The sequence below is a fragment of the Lygodium microphyllum genome, chromosome 4 (assembly GCF_053477565.2).
Source record: "Lygodium microphyllum isolate KBCC chromosome 4, Lygodium_microphyllum_v1.1.10, whole genome shotgun sequence".
Classification (NCBI taxonomy): Eukaryota; Viridiplantae; Streptophyta; class Polypodiopsida; order Schizaeales; family Lygodiaceae; genus Lygodium; species Lygodium microphyllum.
The window spans coordinates 155,325,911-155,353,139 of NC_141138.1; the positions used below are offsets into that span (position 1 = coordinate 155,325,911).

The window sequence follows — 27,229 nt, forward strand, 5'->3', positions numbered from 1 at the left end:
CTCTTCTCTCTCTATTCACCCTCATTCGCTTCTACATTGCTTCACTCTAACACTAGTATGGTGAATGAAAACACACGTGATCCTACATGAGAGGCAACATGCGGTGCACCTTAATGGAGGCTGAAAGGATGTGGCAATGGAATAAGAGGGTGGGATGGAAGGGAGATTAAATGGATTTGTGATAGGTGTAAATGTGGAAAATAATGTGGATTTTTTTTTCCATTAAATGCATTAAATTGAAATAATAATAATGAAGATGCACTTATGTCATTATGACCTTTGAAAACAAATTTGTTTGAACGAAAAGAAGAGGAAGAAATACTCACAGTTTCTTGTTTCAACTGCTTACCTAGTCCTAAGTTCATAAAGAAATATATATCTTCCTCATTGCTCATAAACCAAAAATTATTTTGAATATGTGTTTCATCATGAAAATCATCCATATAAATAGGAGAAGGAAAATTATCATTAACAGAATCTGAAATGATAGACATACCGGGCACCGGAGAGAATAAGTATGAAGGCAATGGAGTGTACTCTATGCCAGTTCCACTTAAGGATGGCTAATCGTAAGTGGAGATTCTGCCCTTCCTACATGGTCAATAGATCGATGCACATAATCTAAAGGATGAAATTTATACTTACGTTCTATCTGTTACTGGGCTCTTGCATCAAAATGATATCATACTCACCTGCATTGATCTCATAAGATCGTGAAACTCCATGATAGTCCATGGTCTATCCGGCCATGTCGGGAGCTTGTGAAGCAAGCGTTGATCCGACTCGTTCCTTGATGGATTTAGCTCGGATGTGTTGGAGAGTGTATCGTACTTTGAAAAATTCCGAATCACAGCAAGGTAGCCTTTAGATGTCGAACACCAGCAAACGCAACCAAGGTTGAATCTAATACAAACGACGATGCAAAAGAGAGAGAGACTAAAAACGCAGGTAAGGAGAGAGAGAGACTAAAAACACTAGTTGCAAGAGAGAAAAAAGCAAACGCAGGTTGCGCGAGAGAGAAAGACTAAAAACGCAAGAAAAACCAACAGCAGTAGTCAGCATGCTGAAATCGGCTCCAAACAGTATGGTAGACTGAAAACAAGCGCCAGACTATTATAGATAGCAATGGCCAGTTTGGACCGCGATGTCCTTTGCGTCTGGGATGTGGGCAACTGAAACCAGTCTTCCTTCTGTGGATGGGCAGTAAATCCCTTATTACAACTTAATTATAGCAGTAAACAATAAATGCAAATCTGAAAATACAAATTTACCTACTCATCTTGAACAATACGCACCCGATTGGCCCCAAAATTGGTGTCCCTTGCGGTATTTCTTTAGCTTTATTGAAAAAGAAGTTGATTTACAATGGGATTCTCCTGATCCCCTTTCCAATCCAAACTCCCTTTGCTGTCCAAAGTGACCAACAAGTCTTCAATCTGATTTGCCCCTTGATTCGGGCACTTAATTGGCCTTCACCCACTTCACAGACAATGTAAATGCCCCAAATTCAATGGTTGGCTAGTCCTCCACCTGAATTTAGCTGAAATTCACCTTCAGCCCTGAAAAATCCAAGTCTTGGAGCTTTCAAATTTTAGCACGCTTCTTGAGGCTCTTGCTAAACCCTAATTTCTACTGTAAATTAGGATTTACAGCAAAGAAATTTGCAATTTCTCAGCCTCCAAGGGTCCAAATGCTGAGATCTCTAGAGCAAGGTTGTGAAATGGCTGGGAGATGAGAGAGAAAGCTATAGAGAGAGAAAATTTAGAGTTTTGTCGCGAAGGATGATTGAAAAATCAATCAAATGCAGCTGTTGCCTTGCCACAAGAGCAGTAAATGCTGTCGCTTACAAGTAAGACATCCAAATCAGTTATCACCTTGTACCTGGATGCAATCGCCCAACTGTGGAGGGTTTGAATCTGTAATCGCCTCCTCAAAACTCACTTGTGGCTGGCTGCAATAGCTGAAAATAGGCTGGCCATGGCTGCTCACAGCTCTCCCACATTTGCTACAACAAGAATAATCTCGTTTTTCCTCTTCTTCAGCCTTTTACCAACCTGTATGGGCAAGTTTGCCAAGTGGCAGTCTTCCCAAATGGTTTTTCCAACATTACCTATCATTAAATATTAATTTTTAGTCTTTTATTACTGAAAATTAATCTAATAATTATTTCAGGTACCCAAAAGAATAATCTGACTAGCCAATAATTAAATTGGCTAGGCATCTTATACCCCTGGGTCTCTCTATGCCATCTTTGACCATTAGATCGACGTTAGGTATCATTAAACACCTCATCTCTAGTATCACCAACTGACATTTATGGCCAAATGAATGACCTAGGCCAACAATTGACACCAGATACCACTAAGTACATGTGCACTTTAACTTATAGCAACTTTTTCCTTTGACATCTTGTGATTTTCTCGGGTCCCGAGCTCGTAAATTTACTCTAATCCCAGTTGCATCTAACATGTGCAACATTTACTTAATCATGTGATTAAATATTAAGCTACATGTTAAGTGAGATTTCAAAAATACATGTCCTCATGACAACAAGCTGAAATACCTAAAATTTACAAAAACGAGATTGAGGTTGAATGAAGAGAAGCATATCTATTTATAGAAAGTTTAGGCCCTTCCAAGTGGATTTGTGCTTATGGGATACAAACACTCACTAAGAATGCATTTCTTTTTAAATAAACAAGGTTCCTTCCTTTATTAAGTATGTTTTGGGACTGTTTAAGTGAAGCTAATGCATTTTTAGCTCAACAACGTATACTCTACCAAAGCTCCGAACTTCCTGGCTAGACTCTCCTTGATGCTCGTGACCAGGAGAGGAACACGACCAAAGACATGTGATGACATATTTGCTAATGCTCCCATAATTTCATGCACTTATGATTACCATGTGGGTCATTTGTTTTCTTCATTATTTTGTATTATTCTAACAGACTTTCCTTGATGGGGGCCCTCTTATTGAGTGAAAAACCAAGAACTGAACAACAGTTCGTGCACCAAGCATTTCAGTGTGCACCATGCAAGTACTGCTTGCTTTTCTCCACAAAAGATATATTGAAATATTTCAGCTCTTGTTCCAACACATGCAAAATCATATCAGCAAGTATGTATCTGATTCAAGGTGTTCCACTTACCCACTCAGTAAATATTTGTTTCAATCAGGGTGTCTCATGAGCCATACACTGGATGGAAATATAGTCCCCAATCAATACACAAACTCAGCACTCAAAGAAGGTGAGAAATACAACGTCTAGCTTTAATGGGCTAGACTGAGCATGGAACCCTAATATCCAGTCTGGAAACATAACCATAACAAAACATTACAGCTGATGATCAAAATTCCGATCCGACACCTACACACTTCTTTGGCCTGTCCTTCCTTGATGGGAGCCCTCTTATCAAGTGAAAAACCAAGAACTGAACAACAGTTCGTGCACCAAGCATCTCAGTGTGCACCATGCAAGTACTGCTTACTTTTCAATCAAGGTGTCTCATGAGCCATACACTGGATGGAAATATAGTCTCCAATCAATACACAAACTCAGCACTCAAAGAAAGGTGAGAAATACAACGTCTGGCTTTAATGGGCTAGACTGAGCATGGAACCCTAATATCCAGTCTGGAAACATAACCATAACAAAACATTACAGCTGATGGTCGAAATTCCGATCCGATACCTACACACTTCTTTGGCCTGTCCTTCCTGGCAAATCCATGATTGTGACTGGAAAGATGTTGGATATTATCCTCTGATATGCACTAAACTGTGGCATGGCTGTTCTGAAAACAGGTATGCTGTCCCCTTCTGACTGTTGCCACTTGCATGAAATCATGCTGGCTGCCTCTTGGCCTGCAGGACTGGTAACTAAGTTCTGTGAAAGGTCTCACTGAGATTCTGTGTTGTTAGGCCTCTGACATCTGATGGAAAACCAGTCCATTGGCAACCGAATGTGCCACTATATACTAAAGTGCATCTTAAGGAAAGAAGAGCACAGCTCCAAAAGTGCCACTACCACCTTCCCACTTCTCAAAGGCACATCTTCTGCAACGTCTACAGGATGCAGTGTCCTGTTCCAATGTGATGCAGAGTGTTACTCCCCTCCAATTCTACCATTGGTAGAGAAAATCCTTAGGGAAAATCCCATGAGAATGGTTCAGAGCAACCCAAACTGCTCTAAAAGGAAATTTTTATAACTAAAGAAGATACCAAACCACAAACAGCCAATTAACACTGTTCTCCCAAACAAGTTCAAGGACTTATTAACCTCCAACTCAAGAGAATTGGCAGCCAAGAAAAAAGAAGGAAACAAGCAATTAAAGTGGATCAATGTTTTCTGAAAGAGCATCTTCAGGGTGTTTTCCAAACTCACCTCATCATCTTTCACGTACTGTTCATACCAACCCCAAAGGGTCTTTGGATCTCCTACATAACGCAAATACAAGAACCCCACCTATAAACATAAAAGTGCAGTCACATGTGTTAAATAACAACCTACAGAAGCAACAAAAGTACATAAGGAAAAAGACTTTGCATGATCTATGGAAAATTAATTGCAACACTACTACACTCATGATTTATGGAAAATTAATGGCAGCACCCATACACTTTTGATGTACTTGCTCACATTCCAGTAATATTCTGGTATGGGAAACATCCAACTTAAGCATTATTGAAAAGGTGTGACTTTGGTGTAAAAAACATAAAGGTAACACTTTTCATGTTTTACATAAGAAAGGTGCAATGCTGTCCTTAGGCCATCAAATTCATGTTCACATCTTAGAAGATTCCATGTAAGTAATGCTTTACAGGCTTTAGAAAAAGAAAGGTGGAACTCTATCTCTAGGCCCATCAAAGTTGAGTCATAGAGCGAGGATTAAAGCAAGGTTGTCAAGTATGAAAGCTACGATACGATATGGTATGATAAATATGTAGTACTACTTGGTACCTTAAGATTTTATAAGGTACAATACTATATTAGTACAAATAAAAATTTAACTTGGTTATTTTGGACTATAGATGATAGAACACATGTTAAGAGCTAAAACAACAATGTCACTCAAGTTAATCAGGTGAATGCATAAGGGTAATAAGGCAAAACCTCATGCGCAACACACTACAAGCACACAATGGGAGTGTATACATAGTACATCATACATCGTATATCTTACAAAACAGCAAAGTGTAGGTTGGATAGACAAAGAGGCTCTTCATTCTTGTGTGTGTGTGTGTGTGTGTGTGTGTGTGTGTGTGTGTGTGTGAAAGAGACTTGGCAGTTTTTTTTTTCAGGTGAGCTTGGAATTGCGTATTCATCTTGGCAGTTGGGAGAGAGAGAGAGTGTGTGAGAGAGCCTCAAAATTATGATAATAAACATGAGGCTTGGAAGTTGATAGATATTGTAGGGTCAAGTCTTCATGGGTAAAAAATATCCTCTGTTTTGTACGAATTGGTACGGATACGTATTATATGGTATGGTACAGTACAAACTATATAGAATGAACCCATTTGTACATAGTACAAACGCAACTATGGATTAAAGGATTCTTCAAAGGAGTATCCCAAGAACTAAACACTCAAACAAAGATGTAAAGGATAGAAAGGAAATGGTAAAGCCCCCACTATCCTTGATAGGGTCCCTACTTAAGTGTGTGTCTTAGTTTTCTTCATTGTTTGCTCAAGGGAAAATCTACATACTTTGGAGAAAAACAACATTGCTGCCAATAGGCCATGAATAAACTTGTAGCGGAACAAAACACCGTTTCTATTTATAACATAGACTTTTTTGCTTCTTCACCGCTACCTGTAATCACGCCTATGTGTGGAAACATTGATGTTGTTCTAAAATGACACACTTGAAACATAAGCATTCTCACAACCTTGAGTAAAAGTGTGATCAAAAAGTACGTGGATGTACATAGAATTGCCTAGTAACCTAACAAGTCTGTAACTTTCTATAGTGACATGATTTGTAGTAACAATTTGTGAAGATGAAGAGTACATTCAAAAATGATTGATTTGCATGTGCGTATGACATGTTTTGACAAGGATAGTAATGTAGCAATCCAAAATGGCAGCCATCTGACTAATCACTAATTCATATTTCAATGCTTCCTTTTTCGGCTTTTAAAGCTGTGTTTTACTTTCTAAAACTAGATTTTGTTTTAAAGTTACGCTTTGCTTTCAAAATGCTGATTTTGGTATTTTGCTTTCCTACTCTAGAAGGCAAAAACAATAAGTGCTAAGTGGTGCTCCAATATCCAAGCAAGAGGACAATGTTTACGGATCAGTATGGGCTTTTTTGGCAATAGCACTATTGCTTGGGTATTTTTGTTATTTTTTACAACAAATTTTGTAAGGCAAGGAAAAATGTGAGAATGACAATACTTTGAATGTGATTTTCATGGTGATCAATTATCACCATGAAAATCAAAAAACAAAGGCACATAGAGAGAGAGAGAGAGAGAGAGAGAGAGAGAGAGGAGAGCCAACACCACCTTGAGAGGAGAAGTGGCCCCCACCTTCAGCATCTAGTTTCACTTTTTGAAAACACTCATTATATGGGCTTCTAGTCAATGTGACTACCCAAGTGAAAAATTCTTAGTCATCTAGCCTTTCTGGTCAATTTGACTTCCCAACTAAGTATTGTATTTTCTTTTGGGCATCTCATCAATAACCACCCCAATATAATTCTAGGATGTCGTGGCCATTGGCCACACTTGAATAGAAAGATAAACATTTAACCATATTTTGAAACACTCAAATAATATAAATCACCTTTCAAAGTAAATGAGCATCAAATTGATTTGAATCATTGAGTCAATATGTCTTGGTAACAATTGATATACAAAAAGTTGGTTATATATCCCCCTTTTGAAATCTGTCTTGTCCTTAAGACGTTTGAAGTATTTATGGTCCTACAACTTCATCATAAGCTGCAAGTATTTCAAGATAGTCTTTAAAATACTCTTCAAACATCCATTTAGAATCTAAATAAGAGTAATTTTTCAAATTCAAAAGCAACTTTCTAGATATGTTCCTTTCTCGTTTCCTAATCATATGAAAGACTATTTACTATGGTTCGAGTATCTCTTCCTATTCATCTACTTTAGATGGATTCTCTATTACATTATATCTATTAGTTAAGGAGAGGTGGGGGACAGGTGCCATGTGGCAGCCCCCCACCTCCCCCACAAAAAGAAAAAGAGAACGCTGGGGCGGGTGCCACGCATCCAGCACCCGCCCCCGCCCGCAAAAATCGCTCCCGTCCCGGCGCCGGGGTGAGTCTAGGCGCGGAGCGCCTAGTGTTCCAATGATAGAGGACCTTCGTAAGGCTTCAAAAGATAGATATGAAAAGCATTGTGAATTCTCCGATTCTCTTCAAGCTGTAACCTGTAACAAACATCATTAATTTTTTCAAAGATCAAAATGACCCATAATTTATTGCTATTATGGTGAAGACGCCTCATAAGACTTCAAAAGATAGATTTTAAAAAGCATTGTGACAATTGTAACCTGTAACAAACATCATTAATTTTTCCAAAGACATGAAATGGCCCATAATTTATTATTGTCAGCTTACTGACTTGGAATGAAGGCTTGTTAGAGCTTGTTAGACAAGCTTTGTCAAATTTCAGCTACACGCAATCTCTTTTTGTAAAACCAAGTGTCTTCAATATCTATTTGCTCTTTTCTTTTGTTTTTCTTGAGATCTTTGAATAGCTCGTCTAACTTGAACAAAAGTTGTATCCATATTACCCATGAATCTATTGGCATGAAATATCTCCTTTGATTTGAGAATAGATAGTAAGAGTGATTTTTTATATGTATCTCAAATGGTGTTTTACTTGTAGTGAAATCAGACTTTCTCCTCAGATAGGGTGGTAAATAACCTAATTAAGCACTAATTACAACAAGCATAAAATTCACATAAACTGAAAATGCAAATGTCACCACTTTAATCTTGGGCAATGGATGGCCTAATGGCCTAAAAACAAGCAGCCCTTACATTATTTCTTTAAGTTTTATTGCAAGTGAATGAAGTACAACTAAGATCCTCTAACCTTCTCCGTTAATCCAAGTGTCCCTTGCTATCAAAATTGACCAACAAGTCGCCAAACCAATTTGCCCCTTGGTTTGCTCGAGGATTAGCCTTCATCCTACTCCTTAAAAGACAAATTCAGCCCCAAATTTGACATTGGCTAATTGGCCTCTTGAATCTACTTGAAATTTCTCAATTTCAGCTGTCGAAATTTAAGCCCTAGACCCTCAATTCTATACACGCATCTCAAGATGGTTGTCAAACCCTAATTTTTGTTATAAATTAGAGTTTACAATATAGATTTTTCAACATCTCCAAATCTAATAACTCAATTGGCTAGATTTGATTGAGCAAGAAATGCTGAAAAATCGTTAGTGTCTTACTCAGACAGCCATGAAAGTCGTCACCTACAACTTAGGACCACCAAAAAGATCGACGGCTCCTTTTATATCCTATCACTTGCATCAAAAGAACCTTGAGTTGTTGTCACATGCACTTGGAGGGCTCCAAATTGTTATTACTTGTTATATGACTGGTCCCTATTGGCTACAAATCACATCAGCAGCATCCCCTTGCGCTCTAACAACCTCCTTCTCTCTCAATCAGGGCTAGAATAAACTTTCACCAACCCCCAAAGACATTTTTCCCACTTACATGGATAAGTTTTGCCAAGTATTTGAGGTCTTCTTAACAAAGCATCAACTATCTTATTTTGCTTCCCTCGAATATGCAATATATGAAAGTTAAATTGAGCCAAATAATTGACCCTTCAAATATGCTTCTTAAATATCTTTGGTTGGTTAAGAAGATGTCTCAATTTGTCATGCTCTATCTTGATGAGAAATACTCCACCTAAAAAATTATGTCTCCAATCTTTTAAAGCTTGAATAATATCCATTGACTCCTTTTCATAAGTAGTAGCATTATTTTCTATATTTTACAACCTTCTATTTGCATAAGCAATTACATGCCCTTCTTGGTTTGAGATTGGACCAATGCAATCTCCTGAAGGATCAATGATCACAATCCATAAATAAAGGTTTTGACAACTTAGGTATAGTTAAAACAAGTCATTTGTTAATATAAAACTTTAGAGCTTTAAAAGTTTCCTTCTCCAATTTAATCCATGGAAATGCCACTGCTTTCTTGGTCAAATCATACAATGGTCTGGCAACCACTATAAACCATTTAATGAATCTCTTGTAATAAGCGCATAATCCCAAGAAACTTCGAACTTCATCAACACTCGTCAATTCCAACCATTCTACATTAACCTTAATCTTTTCTGGATCTACCCGAATCCTATCTTTGGATACAATATGGCCCAAGCAATGAATCTCTTCTAAGAAAAATTCACTCTTTTTGTCATTCATATAAAGTTTGTGTTTATCAAGTTCTTGAAACACTATTTTCAAGTGTTACTTATCTTTTCTTCATTTTTTGAATGAACCAAAATATTATCAAAGAAAGTACCTAAAGATTCTTTCCTATTAGCAGTAATGATTGTCATGCCTTGCCATCTCCTACTCGTGAGCCTTAGTCTGAGTCAGACGAGGACTTTTCGAGCTCTGAAAGGTCTACCATGTGTTTTGATGGGGTAGGCTAGTCACTGGCACTAGTTACATTTCTATGAATTTCCTTCAATTGTCAGCATTGTGTGTGCATTTCTAGGTCAATTTTTGCATTTCTCAGTCAATCTTTACCTGTCAGATATTGTCCATGCTTGTTAGGATTTTTTTGTGGCTACCAATCTTTTTTTTTTTACATTTTTCCATTGGGACTAGCATCAAATGCTGGTCAAACAATATTTTATGGCATTTATTACTGCAAGTCGGCCATCTTAGGACATTTATAGCTGTTCATAGATTGCCCATCCCACAATTGGCAAATTATCTCATTCAATCTTCTTACTCTCTAACGAGTGCACATTCCGACGCTCCATCTCCTCCATGGTTGGTGTTGCCATCATCATCAACCTAATCTATTGCCCTCACTAACACTGTGGGTTGCGTACAGGGACTAATCAATCTCCTTTCACTTTCCCGTTTGTATTAGCATTCTTTCTTGTTCAGTGCAGATTTCATTATTCTTTCCTTGCACTCTTTCTTTGTTCCTTTGTGTAATATTTCCATTATGAGAATATTTCTAAACCCACGTGATAGTCATGCAAGGGAATTCCAACATCCAAAAATACGCCGATGATGTGATTTTCGAATTACATACTACGTATCTTGATCTCCGATTGCATAAACGAGTTAAAAGAATTTACGTGGGAACCTCCTCCTAGAAAGCCACAAGGATAACCTTTAGATTAAGGGAAATTTTTTTTATTATTATTTCCCCTTTTTTTCCCCAGCGACTGTCGTGCTGGAGGGGGGGGGGAATAGCAAGGATGACTAAGCATCCTTGCTGGGGGGTCGTAGGGGGGGATAAGCCCATGCACGAGCTGCGTGGGGGAGGGTAGGTACCTCTCCCTCTCCCATATAAACCCTATGGGTGGAAGGGAAGGATTAGATCAGAGAGAAAGAGAGAGACCATCGCCCGCGACTTGCTGGAAAGGAGGAGAATAGAATTGGGAGGCTGTCAAAAAGGAGGATAGTGAGAGAAGAAGGTCGACGTCAAAGTGTTGAGGTTGCCGTGTGCTGCGCCAACCGCTATACAGAGCGTCGTGAAGCCGCCGCGGCTGAAGGAAGACATCGCCAGCTACAAAAGAATTCAGCCGCCATATATTGCCCACATAATTCCTCCACAAAACCCCCCCCCCCAGAAGCTTCCCAGAAGCTTCTTGGGAAGATTCTAAGGGCCCTTAGAAATCCCCCCTTCCTATGCCTCATCAAATCCCCTCCCCCAGGTTTTAATCCCCCCCTAAGCCCTTGTTTCCCCCCAAATTATCCTTAGAAGGCCTTAAGAGGTCTTTAAGCCTTTCTAATCCCCATAAGGCCCTTGTCTTTCCCCCCCCCCCCCCCCCCCCCCCCGGTTTTAAAAATCCCCTTAGGCCCTTCCCATGGTTTTAAATTCCCTTCCCCCCCCAAAACAACTCAGACCTTAAAAGGTCTTATTTTTCCCCCCTCCGTGTTGGATTGGAGATTTTTCCCCATAAAAGGGTTTTTGACCTTAAAGGTCTTATCTTCCCAGACTTTATTTCCCCTTAGGGCCTTGCTCATTATAACCCTCGAACTACCCCCTTATATCTTCTCCTAAGGCCTCGTTAGGCCCCCTTTTCCAATAACCTTTAAGGATACTTTCCCCCCCCTTGGAGTTCCTCCCTTAGAATTCTGTAAGGCCCCTTTTTCCCAAGAGAATTTGTCCTTAGCCTTTCCTTCACACTCGCAAAATACCTTGAAGTTTTGTTCTTCTTCCCCCACTTGAAAAAGGGAAGAGAGTGCTAAGTGTTTTCCGAAAGAAGTGTAAAGCTGCTTCCACGTTCAACGGACTACAATTGCGATGCCTCCTAAGAAAGTCCAAGGCGTAGCCGCGGGAGGGTCATCTCCCGGTATCCATGTGGATATCTCACCTCAAAGCCAGGTTTTCTTCTTGTTGTTAATTCGGGTTTTTAGTCAATCATGCAAAGAAAATTTGTTAAGGAAATATATTTATTTGTTCAAGTTATTTTTAACAAAGGAGTTAGCTTATGAATGACAATTAGCTTTCTTCAAATTGCATCAAGCATTATAGAATAATAGGCAAAACTATCCATTTACTATAGTAATATAGTCCTAAAATGAAGAAATTATATCTTGCACCATTAGTCTTATTCCTTTCGCAACGAATCATGGCAAAATGGCTAAATTCATGAAAGATTTCTTTCGATGCTCAAATTACTAGAGAGTTATCTTTGCAAGTTGCACATCTTAGCAAGGCAACTATTGTAATTAGCATGAGTTCATCTTTAAAGAAAACGGAAGTTAAATGTTAGAAATTAATAAGCATAAAAATTAGATATACGAACTCATTTGGAAAGAAAATGTAATGGGAAGTTGCTGGATGACACTCTATTAACACTTTTCCCCTACAAATTGAGGACTTGGAACTAATAAAGTGTGTATTCACCAATTTCTCAGCTAGGGCTTTGTCCCAAGGAGTATCGTCGCTCTTTGTATCATCATGGCATTATGCTATATGCCAAATTAAACTGTATTGATTGAGAAAGTTAATTGTCACAAAGATAGTAAAACCGTGACAAGACGAGTAAGATTACCTTCCAAAAGCTGACCAAACCAATCTTTCCAAAAGATAACCGGACCAATCTAAACATAGAAACATTCATACCCTAAAACACTGGACTACTTACCTTACCGCAAGGACAATAAATTCATAAAGATAAGAAATTAGGGTTCGTCCCTAAGGTTCTTAAATGAAGAAACCCTAGGCCTGGCATACGTCAGCTTAAGGAATCTAAACAGATTATTCCATCGCCGGACTTGCGCAACATGTATGAAATCATTTTGTGATCAATTCACAAAGAGAAAAGGGAAAAACCCTCTTCAAAGACGGCAGATGCCTTACGCAAGTTATCTTGCAAAAAGACGTAGTTTTTGGATATCCTTCAAAATAAGGAAAGTTGTAAAATAGAAACTAGCATATCTAAGGTACCTTAGGGTTAACCTAGCTAGGTATACCCCACACCCGAATATAAGGGATCTTGCCAAGTTACAAGACATCTTGAGAACGACTGCAGATACACTCAAAAAGGAAAGAACACTTCTTTAGCAGTTTGCCATACAACTGGGTTGGTTAATGGAAATGTTTGTGCTTGCTAGAGATTTTAGGGCTCTGTTTGATTTATGAATTACAAATTAAATAAGTACCTATACTTCAGGTTAAAAGCCTGAAGGGAGAGGCAGCTTCAGTTACCCCCGACTGCCTGCCTGACCCTAACCAAAGGGGTTGTTTGACCGCGCCGGGAACGTGGACCGAACCCACCGCGAGAGGTCTCTCCGTTGAGTTCTACTTGGGGCAGGAGGACACTTGGGTGCCAGGGGGGGCTCTGGCCGTAAATCCCTCGCCTTTCGGGTCCTGCACAAGAGGCTAACGCGACTCGGGATTGGATCCCGAGGCCCGCATACTAGTTGACGGGCGGAAGCTTGGAATAGTGATCCCTGGAGATTACTTGTTAGCCTCCAGGCAAATTATGGACAAGCCTATGGGCGGAACTTCTTGTAATTCAAAGATAAAATGATGAGATGTTAAAAGAACTTGCTTGATATTGTTTTATATGTCACGTGATAAGATTACATGAAGGAACCAGTGCTTAAACAAGATTAATTAAAGAAGCTGATTGTTATATGTCAAATTAATGTGTTAGATAATTACATAACTAAAACAAACCGAGGAAAGTGCGGAGGATGGGCCATGGGTCTGTCCTACGGTTGGGTAGTCCCGGTTAGCCGGGAACTTTTCTCAAAAATCTCGAGGAACAGCGAAATCATCATCATCATCAAAAAGAATAACGAGAACGATGACCTAGAATTACGTCTTACTCGATTTACGCTGTTTTAGGGGAACGGAATAGGGACTATGCCTTATGGCAGAGAGGTTGAGTTTTGCATCCCTCTCGTTTCCCATTCTCCTTGAACCAAGTGCAGCGTGAATCCGCTTCGGACCTGGCGCTTCTGCGTAAAGTAGTTCGCTCGGGTCTGACGCTAGTTACTGTTAGCTAGTGACCCATTAGGAAAACCCTAATTCCGGTCGATCCTAAGTGGGAACGGCCAGGATACTTCCGCTACGTGGCAGACGTGGGAAGAACTAGATCGCAAAACCCGTAACATTCCATGGGAGTGTCGGGTGGAGCTTTCTAGACATCCTTTCCGATGGATTGCTAAGACGTGTCCCGGATGATACTAGGGGGCACGTTACACTTTGTCTCTATGTTTCCATTCCTTTCCGTGGTGTACTCTCACATGGTATAAGAGCATGGTATTATTGTCCGAGATAAAGACAACGTACCTAATTCTTGCAGAAGAGGCCATCCACATCCACATTTGCTGCAAACGCAACCTTTTGTGGAGTGCCTGTGTAGAGGCGATATTATCTGGCATCTAGGCATCAGCTTTTTGTGCCAGGAGTCCATCTTCTACCACTGGTCAACTGTTCTAGTGTGGAGGCAACCTTCTATAGTGCTCGGCGACAATGTTTGATCAGCATTTTGCTAAAAACGTAAGGTTCTACTTGTAGGCAACAATTCCCCTTGCTAAGTGACTACTTCTACCATTAGATAACAAGATCTCCTACATCATTTTGTGTTTTTTGCAGCTATATCTTGGCAACAGCAATTTACTTTCCTCAAACGGACTTTCTCCATTGAGCTCTCTACATTCTGTACCCGATTCCTCCAGTTTTGGGGCTGTCCATAGCAAACGCAACTTTTTGTGGGTGTTTGTTATCACAAGTTCTTTGCTGGCTTGGAGAATAAGGTTTCTACTCTTTCCTCTAAGGCACAAAGAGATTGTCATGCTAGTTCACATGACGAACCAAGGTCTCCTAGCCCATTTCCCTCTCCTCCATATTCTCTCCATGTTTCCCAAAAGGCATGTTCTACTGGCCTTCATCATGGCACCCTCTATACAAGTGCCCATACTCCCTTCTTTGCCCAAAGAAGACCAGCTTGATGGTTTCAACTACTCACTTTGGTCGTGTAAAGTGGAGTGTATCTTTAATACCTTCAATCTTTGGGAGTTTGTTATCTACCCTATTCCCCATCCTATGGAGGATCCCACCGTCGGATCATCAATGGATCATGCAGCCTTATGGGATCGACTCAACTCTGGAGCTCGATCTTTCCTCTCTGAGTTTAAAGGATCCTGTCCTAGTGCATGTGTTCAAGTTGCGGAAAGCAGCAGAAGTGTGGACAAAGCTTGCTTCTTTGTACCATCAAAAAACATTTGCCCACCAAATTACTCTTGAGAAGAAATTATGAATGCTCGCTATTGATGATTTTCCTTCCATGAAGGATCATATCAACAGGTTGAAGGACATGAGGGATAAGCTTGCATCCCTTGGCAAGATAATCTCTTCAAAGAATATGGCTATGATTCTTTTGACTCATCTACCATCCCCGGTTTGATGTCTTCTACACCAATCTTCTTACATCGAGGATCCATGATAGCTTCTATAGGAGGAGCTTACCCAACTTGTTTCGGAGCATGATGAGCATGCCAAAGAGGTAGCCAATGGATCCACCTGCACCAAAGCTTTTGTTTCAAGTTCGGGAGGGAGGAAGAAGAAAGGGAAGTTAAAGGCTAAAAGATAATAGAGTTTTTCAGGCTCTGGCTCTGACTCGAAGAAGCCTAAATTCCCATACTATGGAAAGGGGACACATTCAAAGGAGAAATGTTCAAAGAAGTACCCTCACCTTCATCCAGGAGCGAAGGATAGCACTAAAACGTCGAGCCTTCTACCTCTACTTCAAAGGTTACCCATGAGTCAATGTTCCTTCATATTGTTGAGTTGCAGGAGCCTTCTTCAATGGGTGCCTCATCTTTTGAGAGGCCTTGGCTAGTTGATAGTGGAACTTCCAGTCATATGACTCCACAAGGTGATTTGTTGCAAGATTTACGCCTTCTAAGGGTTCAATCACTGTTGGTGACATTGTTTGGCGCCTATTTGTGGTGTTGGCACTTTGCCCTTGTTTCTCGACCACACGTCAAGATTCCTTTCATAGGCCCTTTTATTCTCGACTTGGGCTTTCCACCCCTCTTAGTTTATGGTCTTACTAGGCTTGGTACCCAAGTTGTCTTCACTAAGCAGGCCGTTTGTATTGAGGATTCTTCTACAAGGACAATTATTGTGACAGATTAGCCGGAGAGCGGGCTTTACATGCTCCATTTCCCTTCTCTTATGCAAGGTCCTCCGAGGCAATTGTCTATTGCTACACCCGTTCCAACTTGTGCACCATCTTTTCCACAAGTTTCTTCCCATCCCCCACCCTCTCCTCCAGTACTTCCCTTGTATCCCTCGTTTCTTTTAGAGATGGACAATTTCAGTGATGCGGCCATGGATTTCTTGGCCCTAGCGTTTTAGAGGGGCTTTCCCAAGATCATGAGGAGCTTCTTTATCAGGAGTCTTCGTCGATGGACTTCACCGACCTTAGTATTCCTCTTGCCACCCAAGGATCCGCTTCTTCCTTGGCCTTCCATCACATCCACGATCTAAGAGGAGGTGTTAGCAATCATGTTTGCTATGCCTTGTCATCTCCTGCATGTGAGCCTCAATCTGAGTCAAACGAGGACTTTTAGAGCTCTGATAGGTCTATCATGTGTTTTCATAGAGAAGGCTGGTCACTCTTGAGTGGCAGTCTGATTGCATTTCTATGCATTTTCTTTAGTTGTCAACATCCTGTGTGAATGTCTAGGTAAATTTTTGCATTTCTCAATCTGCCTCCACCAAAAGGATACTATCCGTGCCTATTGGGATTTTTCTGTGGCTATCTATTATTTTTTTCTAGCATTTTTTCTTGCAACCAACATTAAATGCTGATCGGCCAATATTCATGGCATTTATTGCTGCAAGTTGGCCAATTTACGGCATTTATGGTTATTTATAGCCTACCCATCCCACACTTGGCAAATTATCTCATCCAATCTTCTTGCTCTCCAATAGTAGGTGCACACTCCGACACTCCATCTCCTTCGTGTTTGGTATTGCTGTCATCATCAGCTTAATCTGCTCCCCTCACTGATGCTGTGGACTGCTTGCAAGGACTGATGAGTTTCCTTTCATTTTCATGTTTATAACAGCATTCTCTCTTGTTCAACGCAAATTTCATTCTTTCCTTACACTCTCTCACTCTTCCTTTGTCTCGGTGTTTCTATTCCTTTCCATTGCACACTCTCACATTTCCATCATTCTACTAAAGATTGCAAAAGCGTTGGTGAGACTAAATGATAGCACAAGAAACTCGTACAAACCAAAAGTTGTCCTAATAAATGTTGTTTTATGAATATCTTGAGCAACAATCCTTAACTAATGGTAGCCGCTCTTTATGTCAACCCGTCTAAATATTTTGGGTCATAACAAATTGATTAGTAATCTTACCCTAAGCCATAAAAAGCTTCCTTTTTTCTAATGCAGTTTCATCCTATTGTAAAAATTCCTTACATATAGCATTCACTTGAGGCACCTTTTGAGATTGGTTTTCTTGCTTTGCCTTGCTAGGACATTGACCAGTCATGTGTCATTTTTCTCCACAAGATATGTTTAACTTATTTTTGGATGGCAATGATGGTGTACCTCCAACCTTATACCTTGGTTTTTGTTTATCTAACTTCTTTTAGTCAAATATCTTGATCTTCTTCTTTTGCGGTTCTTCTTTGAAGGCTTTACCAAGCATCCATGTAGCAATTGTAATTCTTTAGCTTCCAAGGCCATATCTTGGGCTACTTTCAAAGTACCGGGCTTTGTCATCTTGACAGCTTGCCATACCATTGGATGTAATACATGGATAAACTTTCTCATCTCCATATTAAAAGAAACTCCATTAAGAGATGTAAATTTAAGAGAAACAATTGCAAACATATTAATTTATGTCTCAACATTGTCTCCTTGACTTTGCTTGAACTCATCCCATTTTTATTGCACATCAGCTTCAAAGGATGAAGGCAGAAACTTCTTGTTCAACATCTTCTTAAACTCTTTCAAAGAATTGGGTTTCTTTTCCTCTTGAACAACTTTGAGCCACCAATTCAAAGTAGCATAACCACTAAAAGCAATATCGATTGTCTAGTAAAAGAGAGCTTTTTTAGATTCACTTTTACCATAGAAAACGTCAAACTTGACGCTCCTCTCCAAGTTTGAAGTCTCTTTCATCAAAGTTTTTCTTTGCTAAAAACATCTTTGGAGATTCGGCTACCATGGAACTAGCCAATTCTTTGACTTTCTCCTTGTCCTTCTCCATGGAGGGATTCTTGGGACGAGGAGCCAACTTGTATATGCTGAGACTCTAAAGTCCTTTCATGTTGAGGTAGCCCTTCACGGCCATAATACCATCTATCTGAAGAGCTTCCTTAGTAAGAGAACTTCAAAGACCTTCGCTTGAGCCCATGCCTTAGCCCTTCTCTCCATCAAAGCTTAAATTTCTTGATCCGCTTTCAACTCCTTGTATCTTTGTATCTTCTCATAATCACAAAAGCATATAGATACAGAGTGTCACAAACCTTTCAAAGATCTTGTCACCTAGAAAAGCTCTTGCAAGCAAAAAGTCCTCACTCTGATATCAATGTAAGTGCAAGAAAAAACACGAGTGTCACAATACTTTGGACTTAACCAACTTGATTAATCATCACCATGAAAATCAGAAGACACACAGAGAGAGAGAGAGAGAGAGAGTCAACACCATGTTGAGAGGGAAGGTGGCTCCTCCCTCTTAACAAAAATTATTGAAACAAGCCAAGGATACGAAGTGCCCCAACCATATACAAAGGGTTGATTTGCTACAATTTAGAAAATTAGGATTTTAAAACCCTAATTTTTATATACTCCAGTCTCCAAGCAACAAGCCGATTTTCTTCTCTAGTGCTTGGACTAGATCAAGCTAAGTAGAAATTGCTTCTTGGATGAGTAATAGATGAGAGAGTACAAAGCATATGGCTGAAATTTCAGCATGAGAGCTTATTCAAACTGAAGGTTGAGACCTCCAATATATAGGTATGGGGCTTGGATACTCAAAAGTGGAAACTAGAGGCTATGAATGATAAGTGTTTGTTGAAAATGAAAATGTAGGGACACTTGTCTCTTCAAAGATAACCATTTAAAGAGACATTAAAGACAAAATTGTTCCTTGCAAAATTTTGAAGCCTTTGATATGAACAAAATTTCCATTTGAGTAACTTTCAAAAATAGTAATCTCCATAATTAGACTGAAAGATAACAAACACAAGAGAAGAGGGAGAGAGAGAATAGAAGGTAAAACACAGAAATCTACAGTAAATGAATGCTGAAATCAATAAGGCAGATTTACGAATAGACTGTCAAAGTATCTCCTCGAACCGATCTCTCTCTCCACCTAAAACAAACAAGTGGAATGACCAACAGCAAGCAGTCTATAAATACACCTCAGAAAATATAGTATAATAATCAGGTTTGTCAATTATAAACTTGCCAATTGCACCAAAACTGCCATCACTGAATAAAATAATGATAAAAATGTTGTGCAGCATAGCTACTACCACATTGCACTATAGCCTGCATAGAACTATCCGACCTGATAAAAAGAAATGCATAACTATGTCCAAGAGAACTAACTATACAACAATAGCCTGGCAATGCCTATCCAAGGGATGAACAAATCTCTAATACCCCCTCTCAAATATTGGACAGGGCATATGCTCTAGATCCTACTATCAAAGAGCGGTCAGAGAAAGAGCCTTTGTAAACAAATCTATTAAGTTGTCTTTCATCTTGCAATAAACCACATGAATGGTCTCAACCAAGATCTTCTCCCAAATGAAATGGTACGATATCTCAATGTGCTTCAACCTAGCATGAAATATAGAATTTCATGCCAAAGCAATGCAACTCATTGTTACAATGCAATGTAGTAGTATCTATCTGAAGACAACCAAGCTCTCCTACAACCGCCAAAGCCACACTATCTCACAAGTGGTATAGATGCTACTTAATACTCCCTCTATAGATGATAGGGCAATAGTGAACTACTTCTTGCTACTTCAAGAGATAGCACCGATACCCAAAGTATAGCAACACCCTATTGTTAACCTCATGTGCTCAATATCTCCAGCCCAATCAAAATCCATCCAACACTAAGAAACCAAGGTTGAATCTCTTGTACCTGCTGGATAATAAATACCTACATCAAGGGTCCCCCTCCAAAACCGCAAAACCCTCATAGTAGCGACCATCCAATGAACCAGCTTGGGTTTAGTCATGAATCTTGCAAGCAAATCTATAGAAAAATACAAATCAAACCGAGTATTAAGGAGCCATATCAATGACCCAATCAACTACATGTAGCAAGTAGCATCCACCACCGATGAATCTCCATGGGCCGTAGCCTTCTAGTTCAAATCCATAGGAGTAGAAGCCTTACAACCCTCCATATCAAACATAGTCAAAAGCTCTTATACATATTGTTGTTGGGAGATGAAAATCCCCCTCAGAGTTGACCAAATCTCATGACCAAGAAAGAAGTGGAGAAGGCCCATATCCGTCATCTCAAACGTCTCATGTAGTGTCTCCTTTGTCTGCTTGACCTTATGGGCATCATCACCTCTCAAGTTGAGATCATCCACATAAAGCATAAACAACAAGTGCCCTCCAACTGAGGTGTAGTTTATAATTGGGGCTTGGAAGAGGAAGGTTAATACCCTAACTTCCCTTGGAGAAACAAGTCGATCTTCTCAATCTAAGCACATGGAGCCTATTTAAGGCTGTAATCTTCAATTTGTACACCTTGCCATTGGATTAGGAAAAGCCAAGAGGCTGCTCAACATAGATCTCCACCTTCAAATCTCCATTAAGGAAAACAAACTTCCCATCAAGCTAATACACCGACCATCTCCTATGGCTTGCTAAGGCAAGAACAGCCCTAATGATAGCCATCCAAGCTATAGGGCCAGAGGTGTCATGAAAATCCACCACCTGGCCATTGTGCAAAGCCCTTTGCAACAAGCCATGCCTTATGCTTATCTACAGTTTCACTATAGTACTTGGTCCTAAGACCCATTTGACTCCAATCACCTTCATATGAGCAAGCCGAGGCACAAAATCCCAAGTGTCATTCCACACAATCACATCCAACTCGTGCTCCAAAGCCTTCTTCCAATGTTGTGATTGTAAAGCCTCCTTCATGGAGGCACGCTTCCTATCTTGCATGGCATGAGACATCAAACAATACTTAGTACAAACAAGCTCGATGGAGAATGCTTGGTTCCTCTAAGAGCACCACAAGCCATCCTACACCTACCACTCCTTGAGGACTCCCTCAATCTGTGAATCATAGAGTGTATCACATGCCCAACAAGCAACCCTCTCCCAATGCTATGACTATAAAGACTCCTTTACGGAGGTGGGCTCCCTATCCTACGTGGCATGAGACATCAAACAATACTCAGTACAAACAAGCTTAGTGGAGTGTGCATGGTTCCACAAAGGGCACCACGGGCCATCCTATGGCTATTATTCTTGTCGTGGAACACAGTGGCAAGAGATCTAGATTGTGTTAGATCAGCTGAATTGATTCAATGCTTGGGTAGCTAAATGTGAAACCATATGTCAGATCTTATATAAGATAGATCTAGAAGTGTTCATAAGAGACAAAAGTGCAAATTGACGGCACTTTCATGTATCTTGGACTTATAGAATAAAGAAGTAAATAAATACAGGAGGATAAAGGTTTTTGGTCCAACATTGTGTAGGTGCACTTGAACAATTTGTGGAGGAGCACTCTAGCTCCCTTGTCTTTGATTTAAGTTATTGGATCTATCATGTGTATGTTAATCCTTTGAATGGTTAAACGTTGTTGTGTACTGTAACCTTGTTCTAAGACTCCTAAGAAACTTCCTATGTAAACTTTTGTGAAAATATAAAAACAATGCTAGTCTGTCTACCACTTTTCACTAGGGATTTGGTAAAAAAAAGTGTGAGCTGACAATCAATCACACTGGTGGGTCAACTTTGAGCCACATATCAATGCAAAACTCTACCTATATTTCACTAGGATCTGAAATCACACATGATTCTGAATATGCACTTTTACCTATTCTTTCATCATTTTATTGAGCCCCCCAAAACAAAACCAAGACAAAATATTCAATTTCATAACTTTCATATGTCACAAATAAGAATGCCTTATGAGACACCCTTTGAGCTGGGCTCAAACAGAATATATCATACCAGATGTGAGGATAACTATAGTGGCACACTATGAGACATTGGTTCAAAGAAAAGCTCCAAAAGCCTAGAGCATGCATGTGACAAAGATACAAAGATAGCATTGTTACACATAAATTGGCTTTTAATCATGGTGTATGGTTCAACAAAGTGACTTGTCAATCATTGCCATGACAACTTTGATACATTGACTCTATATGGCTAATGTTTTGCAGCACTGTCTCCTCTTTTTTTTTATAAAGATGCACCAGCAAATACATGCCATTGGTCCCATCAGGTCTTATCTAATCTCGTAATCTCATCTATGATCTACCAGCAAATAGGTCTTGTTGATCTTTGATGATCTAGTTGATGCCAGGCAGACACTTGTCTCATACTAACTAAATGACTACCATGGCAAGAAAAAGTATTTTGCTCATGTCATTGCATTCCCCAAGATGAGGATCTTTGCTAATCTTTAGATTGAATACAAAACATCCTTAACCAATCTATTTATTTTTAAACAAAGCCATAATATATCAAATCAAAGGATAAAATATGACCCCGATAAGTTTTGTAAGACACAAAGGAAAACAAATCATCCTCATAATTCTGGATATGAATAAGACATATGCATCACAACCCTTCCCCTATGTAGGATGGATTTTGTGAGCACCAATAAAATTTGCATTTAGGATAAATGCAGGTCTTGATTCAAATTTCAAAGTGGTACCAAGAAAAATGACAGCCATATCCACATTTACCTCCAAGAAGACTGTATGTTTCTACACTTAGAATAAACACAGGTCCTGATTCAAATTTCAAAGAGATCCAAAGATAAATAACAGCCATACCCACAATTACCTACAAGAAGACTGTATGCTTTGAATACTTAAGCTGAAAGGGAAACCAACTGCAAATGACAGCATACTGAGTCCCAATGAGCTACCCCAAGATGGTTCTCTGATATGAATACTGAATCTAAAATGAATTAAGTTGCAACCAGCTCCAAATGCAAGCATGCTTTTACAAAATAGCATTATATTGCATTATCCAGCCCTAAATACAGATACTTGTAATTCTGAAAGGCACAAACTTGTGAAGTGCAAATGAACAGCCATTTCAAGGACAAATGGACAGCAAATTCAGACCGTCCAAGTCCACAATCTAAATGCTAAAAGCAAAGAATGGAACATGCTTTTACAATCCAGAAAAAGCATACAAATATTCCGGAAAAATTACTCAATGCATCTATGCAAAAAAGTAACCAAAGTTAGGGACAAAGGCATCACCTACCGCTCGGATGTACGGTGAATCCCTGTGATTGAGAAGCCCTTGCATCTGCTTAACTGTAAGCTTCATAGTGAAAAATTTATACAGCAGACAAAAAGCTGTAGAAGGACCCCTGCAATTCCCAGTCATCCAAGGTTCCACATGGTCGACCTGATTGTAAATCTCATCGATGACTTCATGGTAAGTCTTCAGTCTGTATAGTTCCTTGAAATAGTCAGACGACAGTATGTTCATGCATAGGACTTTCTCCAGAAGGGAATCGATAGGCTTTCCACAGGTCTGCACCTCCATAATCAGATACAGTGAAAACCAAGGAGCTTCGCACGCCACTGCTTCAACAATACCCCTCGGATATGCTTAGCATTCCGATTGTGTCACATAGTCTTTCTTCTATTCATCAGCTTCCCACAGGACAGGCATTGCCAGTAGCACCGACCGAGTGTTCCTTCTCGAACACCGAGCAGATGTTATGGCCGACGCACCAGGTCCCGTGAGTGCTCCCCTGTCAGACTCACCGCCCTCTCGAGGTATGGTTACAACCCCCGCTTGCCCTATTTCTGCAGTCTGTAGACTTCTTCGTCTGCGCACTCTCTCGTGATGTCTTTCTTTAAAAGTAAGGTTATAATGTCTATTGATGTAATTATCTATCCCATCCATCTTCATCTTTAGTATATTTATCTATCCAACATACACCACATCGTTGTGATGATGTCTCTATCTTGAAGGTGTTTGTAGAACCTCTTCCATCGAATCATTGGTCAACTTGGTGATTACTTCTTGGGATACTTTGGAGTTCTTAGGGAATTCCTCCCCCCTACATCGAAAAAGTCCCCAATTGATGTTAGTTGCTTGCTTGCTCAGCACTTACAATGGATAAGCTAAAGTATGTGGTGCGCAAAATGGAGAGGGGAGTCCCGCCCAAATGGGCTAACAGCTAAGATACATGCATCCATCTACAATGCATGTGATTCAAACATCTATCCATTTGCTAACTATTTTTAAAAAGTGGGTTTTCTCATGGACTTTGTTAATCATGGATGGCCTTGTTAAGCTAACCCCAAGTCCGCTAGTAGAGTCGCGCAATTAGCCAACGGAGGCTACTAGGAATGCTAAATGCATGCTACCAATTTGTAGCCAATACACTAGCATTATGGATCAAGTTTTTTCTACCTAAAATTATTTGCACTCATCGTTAATCATAAGAGCCTTAAATGGATTTTCACTCAACTAGATCTCAACATGAAGTAGAGAAGGTGAATCGAAGCCTAATCTAATGCTTGAATTGTGATGGAAGCCTCTTGGTGAATCAACAGCACCCTACCTTTAGCAAGACCCATCAGGGATCTAACCACATGTTTTCCTTCTTGGGTTTTCTTTAGTTTACTCATTAATCCTAGCACGATTTAATTTGACATATAGAAATTAACACCATTAATTAGCCCTTTAAACAATAATATTTCACTTAAATTGGGCACAAACACAAATAGGCATTCAACAAAAGCACTTGTCAAACATGTCAACCAGAGGGCCAAGTTGAGAGGTCCAATAAAGAACACTTGATAAGGTCATGGACTGTGGGAAGAGACATGAGGCATCGCTTGAACCTTCAAGTTGCCTTGCCACCTCCAAATGTTGAACACTTTACAATCTCAAACAAAAAATGGCAACAAGGCACAATCACCAAAAGGATTGTGTTTCTTCCACCGCAACCACTATAAATGCACAATTTGAAGCTAACCCAAAGGCCCCATCCAACTCGAGTAATCATATCAACTAAATTATTTCTACAAATCCAAATCCTCCTCTAAGTATAAAACCCTCTTAAAAGAGACCATCCATTGTGGAATTAGGTGGTATAGCTGTTGATACAAGTGAAGATGTCATCACATGCATTAGACAACTCAACAACACCTTCATATTGTTTGCCCATTATTAAAAATAGCTAAAAGTGAAACTTGAGTCTTGCATATTTTATTTGAAATACTTAATGGTGAAAGCCTTAGTTCTTCTAACATCCATATGTGATATCTAAATTCTTACTAGCTTAGTCAAAATTCGCTAAGCTTCTATTTTGACTTGTTTTTTAGGTTCATGTTATTACCACTTTTTGAAAGTAGTAATTTAGGTTTAGAAAAACAATTTTCTCAAAATATTACCATTCTTGTAGCCTTTGAACACTTAGTAGGATTTTTTCAATCAAGTTTATTTGTTTTCTTAAAAAGTTTGTACTTAGTGTATCGTAGAGATGAATTCATTAGGGTAGAGTATCATGCCAAATCATTTTTAAATCCCAAACCATTACTTTTATGGATCAATATGGATTGTCCATCGCAAGCGTATTCATGATGTCATTCTCAAGCTTATGTTTATGGCAAACATATTCACGATGTAGTTCTTGAGCTTATGTTTACAATGACCTTGCACTAGAAAGAGGAGGAGAGCTAGTGAATATAGATATGGAAAAAGTGTATGACAATTTAGATGGGACTCTATTAGTGCTACACTAGAGGCCATGGGTTTTGGCATTCCCTTGAGTAATATCATATTAGCACTTTTCACAAATGCTTTGCATGGTCTAGTATGAATGTGTTGATCTCATATAGCTTTGAACTTAGAAGGTCTATGAGGTAGGCATGCCCTTTGGCCCTACTAATCTTGGCATTAATAATTGACCCATATTCTCATGATGATTGACTCTAGAATTCAATAGGGTGTCTTAAAGATTTTACAATTGTCAAATTGCATTATCATCTCCCTACATCCAAATGTATACATATGACATCTCTACTATCTTGCTACTTGGAAACAAGTATAATCTCAGTAGGTTGTTGTAGGCATATGAGCAAATTGCATTTGTTTTAGGATCTATAATAGATGATAGGAAGATTGAAATGTTTCCCTTGTCATAAATGGCCGAAGTGTAATGGATTGCCCAATATGGATTTATAATTACGAAACTCAAGCAAATCTTTGGGTGCCTCAGGTACCCATTAAGTATTGCTTTGATAACAAAGTAGAAATGTCAATGATTTAGGATCAAAGTAAAAGAAGAAAATTTTAAAATGCAAGCTACTGCCCATAGGCATTAATGGGAAAATAATGTTGCTCAACACTATTACTATTGATGCTTCCTCTTTTATTGCTACAACATGTGCTTTCTCTAAGGTGAATTGGCAGTTGTTTGAGAGGAACATAGGATTTTGTTTGGAGTTATGCTAATATACATAGGTGGCATGCTATATCTTGGGAGATGTTATGTGAAATATATAAAGCATAAAGTCTCAACTACTTTTCAAGCTTTTGAACAAATTTTCACCTAAACATTCCATAGGCAACCATTATGAGAAACTAAATAAATGAAGCTTGTCTTGTTAAGGACAAGTGGGAAGGCCTCTATTGGATGTATGTATTACTTGCAGAATTGGGTTTTAGGATTTTAGCCTCAAATGTAACTTAGCCTATGCTAGTGTTCTTAAGTGTCTATTATGTGGAACACTCAGAGTAGAAATCTAATTGTTGATGTAGTGGAGCTTGAAACGAGATATGACCTCAACAAAGTAGAAACTAGTATTACAACATAAATAAAATGGCTATGAATAAAGAAATAAGGTGAAAAACTAATGTAATGCTTGGCTTTTATGTTAGAGAGATATAGGCTCTTCTTAGATCTCTTAGAAAGAAGAACCATGGATACAAAGTTAGCCATGCAATGGTAAAGAGAGGTTGTGTTAATTGTTTTGGGATATTCACTCCATGCATCATGAAGATGCTCATATAAATTTTTTTATTGATGAAAGTATCATAATTATTATGCAATAAAAATAATACACCAAAACCAATGCCAATCATACATGGCCATTGTAAAATGAGCCCAAATCTAAAAAATATAAAATTGTATAAAATGTAAGCATTTGTAAATTTTTGTACAATATTCTCTCCTTCCTCCTCATATAAGTTTTCTAGGTGGGTCCATAATAACTAACACATGCTAAGAATAAATGAGGAGAATAGTTGGCATGTAGCCCATCATCAGCACACGCGCGTGCGCGTGCGCGCGCGCA

At 39.3% G+C, this 27,229-nt stretch overlaps 1 protein-coding gene across 4 annotated transcripts in view; it reads right to left on the reverse strand.

Annotated features, from left to right (window-relative positions):
• The window catches only part of LOC148037808 (uncharacterized), a 37,004-nt gene extending 13,214 nt beyond the window's left edge, over positions 1 to 23,790 (reverse strand). Inside the window, exons 1-2 of one of the 4 annotated variants that reach the window (XM_087676768.1) lie at positions 23,172 to 23,790; positions 4,386 to 4,466 (exon numbers count right to left, since the gene is read on the reverse strand). In XM_087676768.1, coding sequence (XP_087532894.1) covers positions 4,386 to 4,466; positions 23,172 to 23,459 — 369 coding nt within the window. In that variant the 5' untranslated portion in view covers positions 23,460 to 23,790. Of the gene's footprint in view, positions 1 to 4,385; positions 4,467 to 23,167 lie in introns of all 4 variants that reach the window. The other 3 variants (XM_087676767.1, XM_087676770.1, XM_087676769.1) reach the window with 3 other exon arrangements.
• Between the last annotated feature and the right edge of the window lie 3,439 nt (positions 23,791 to 27,229).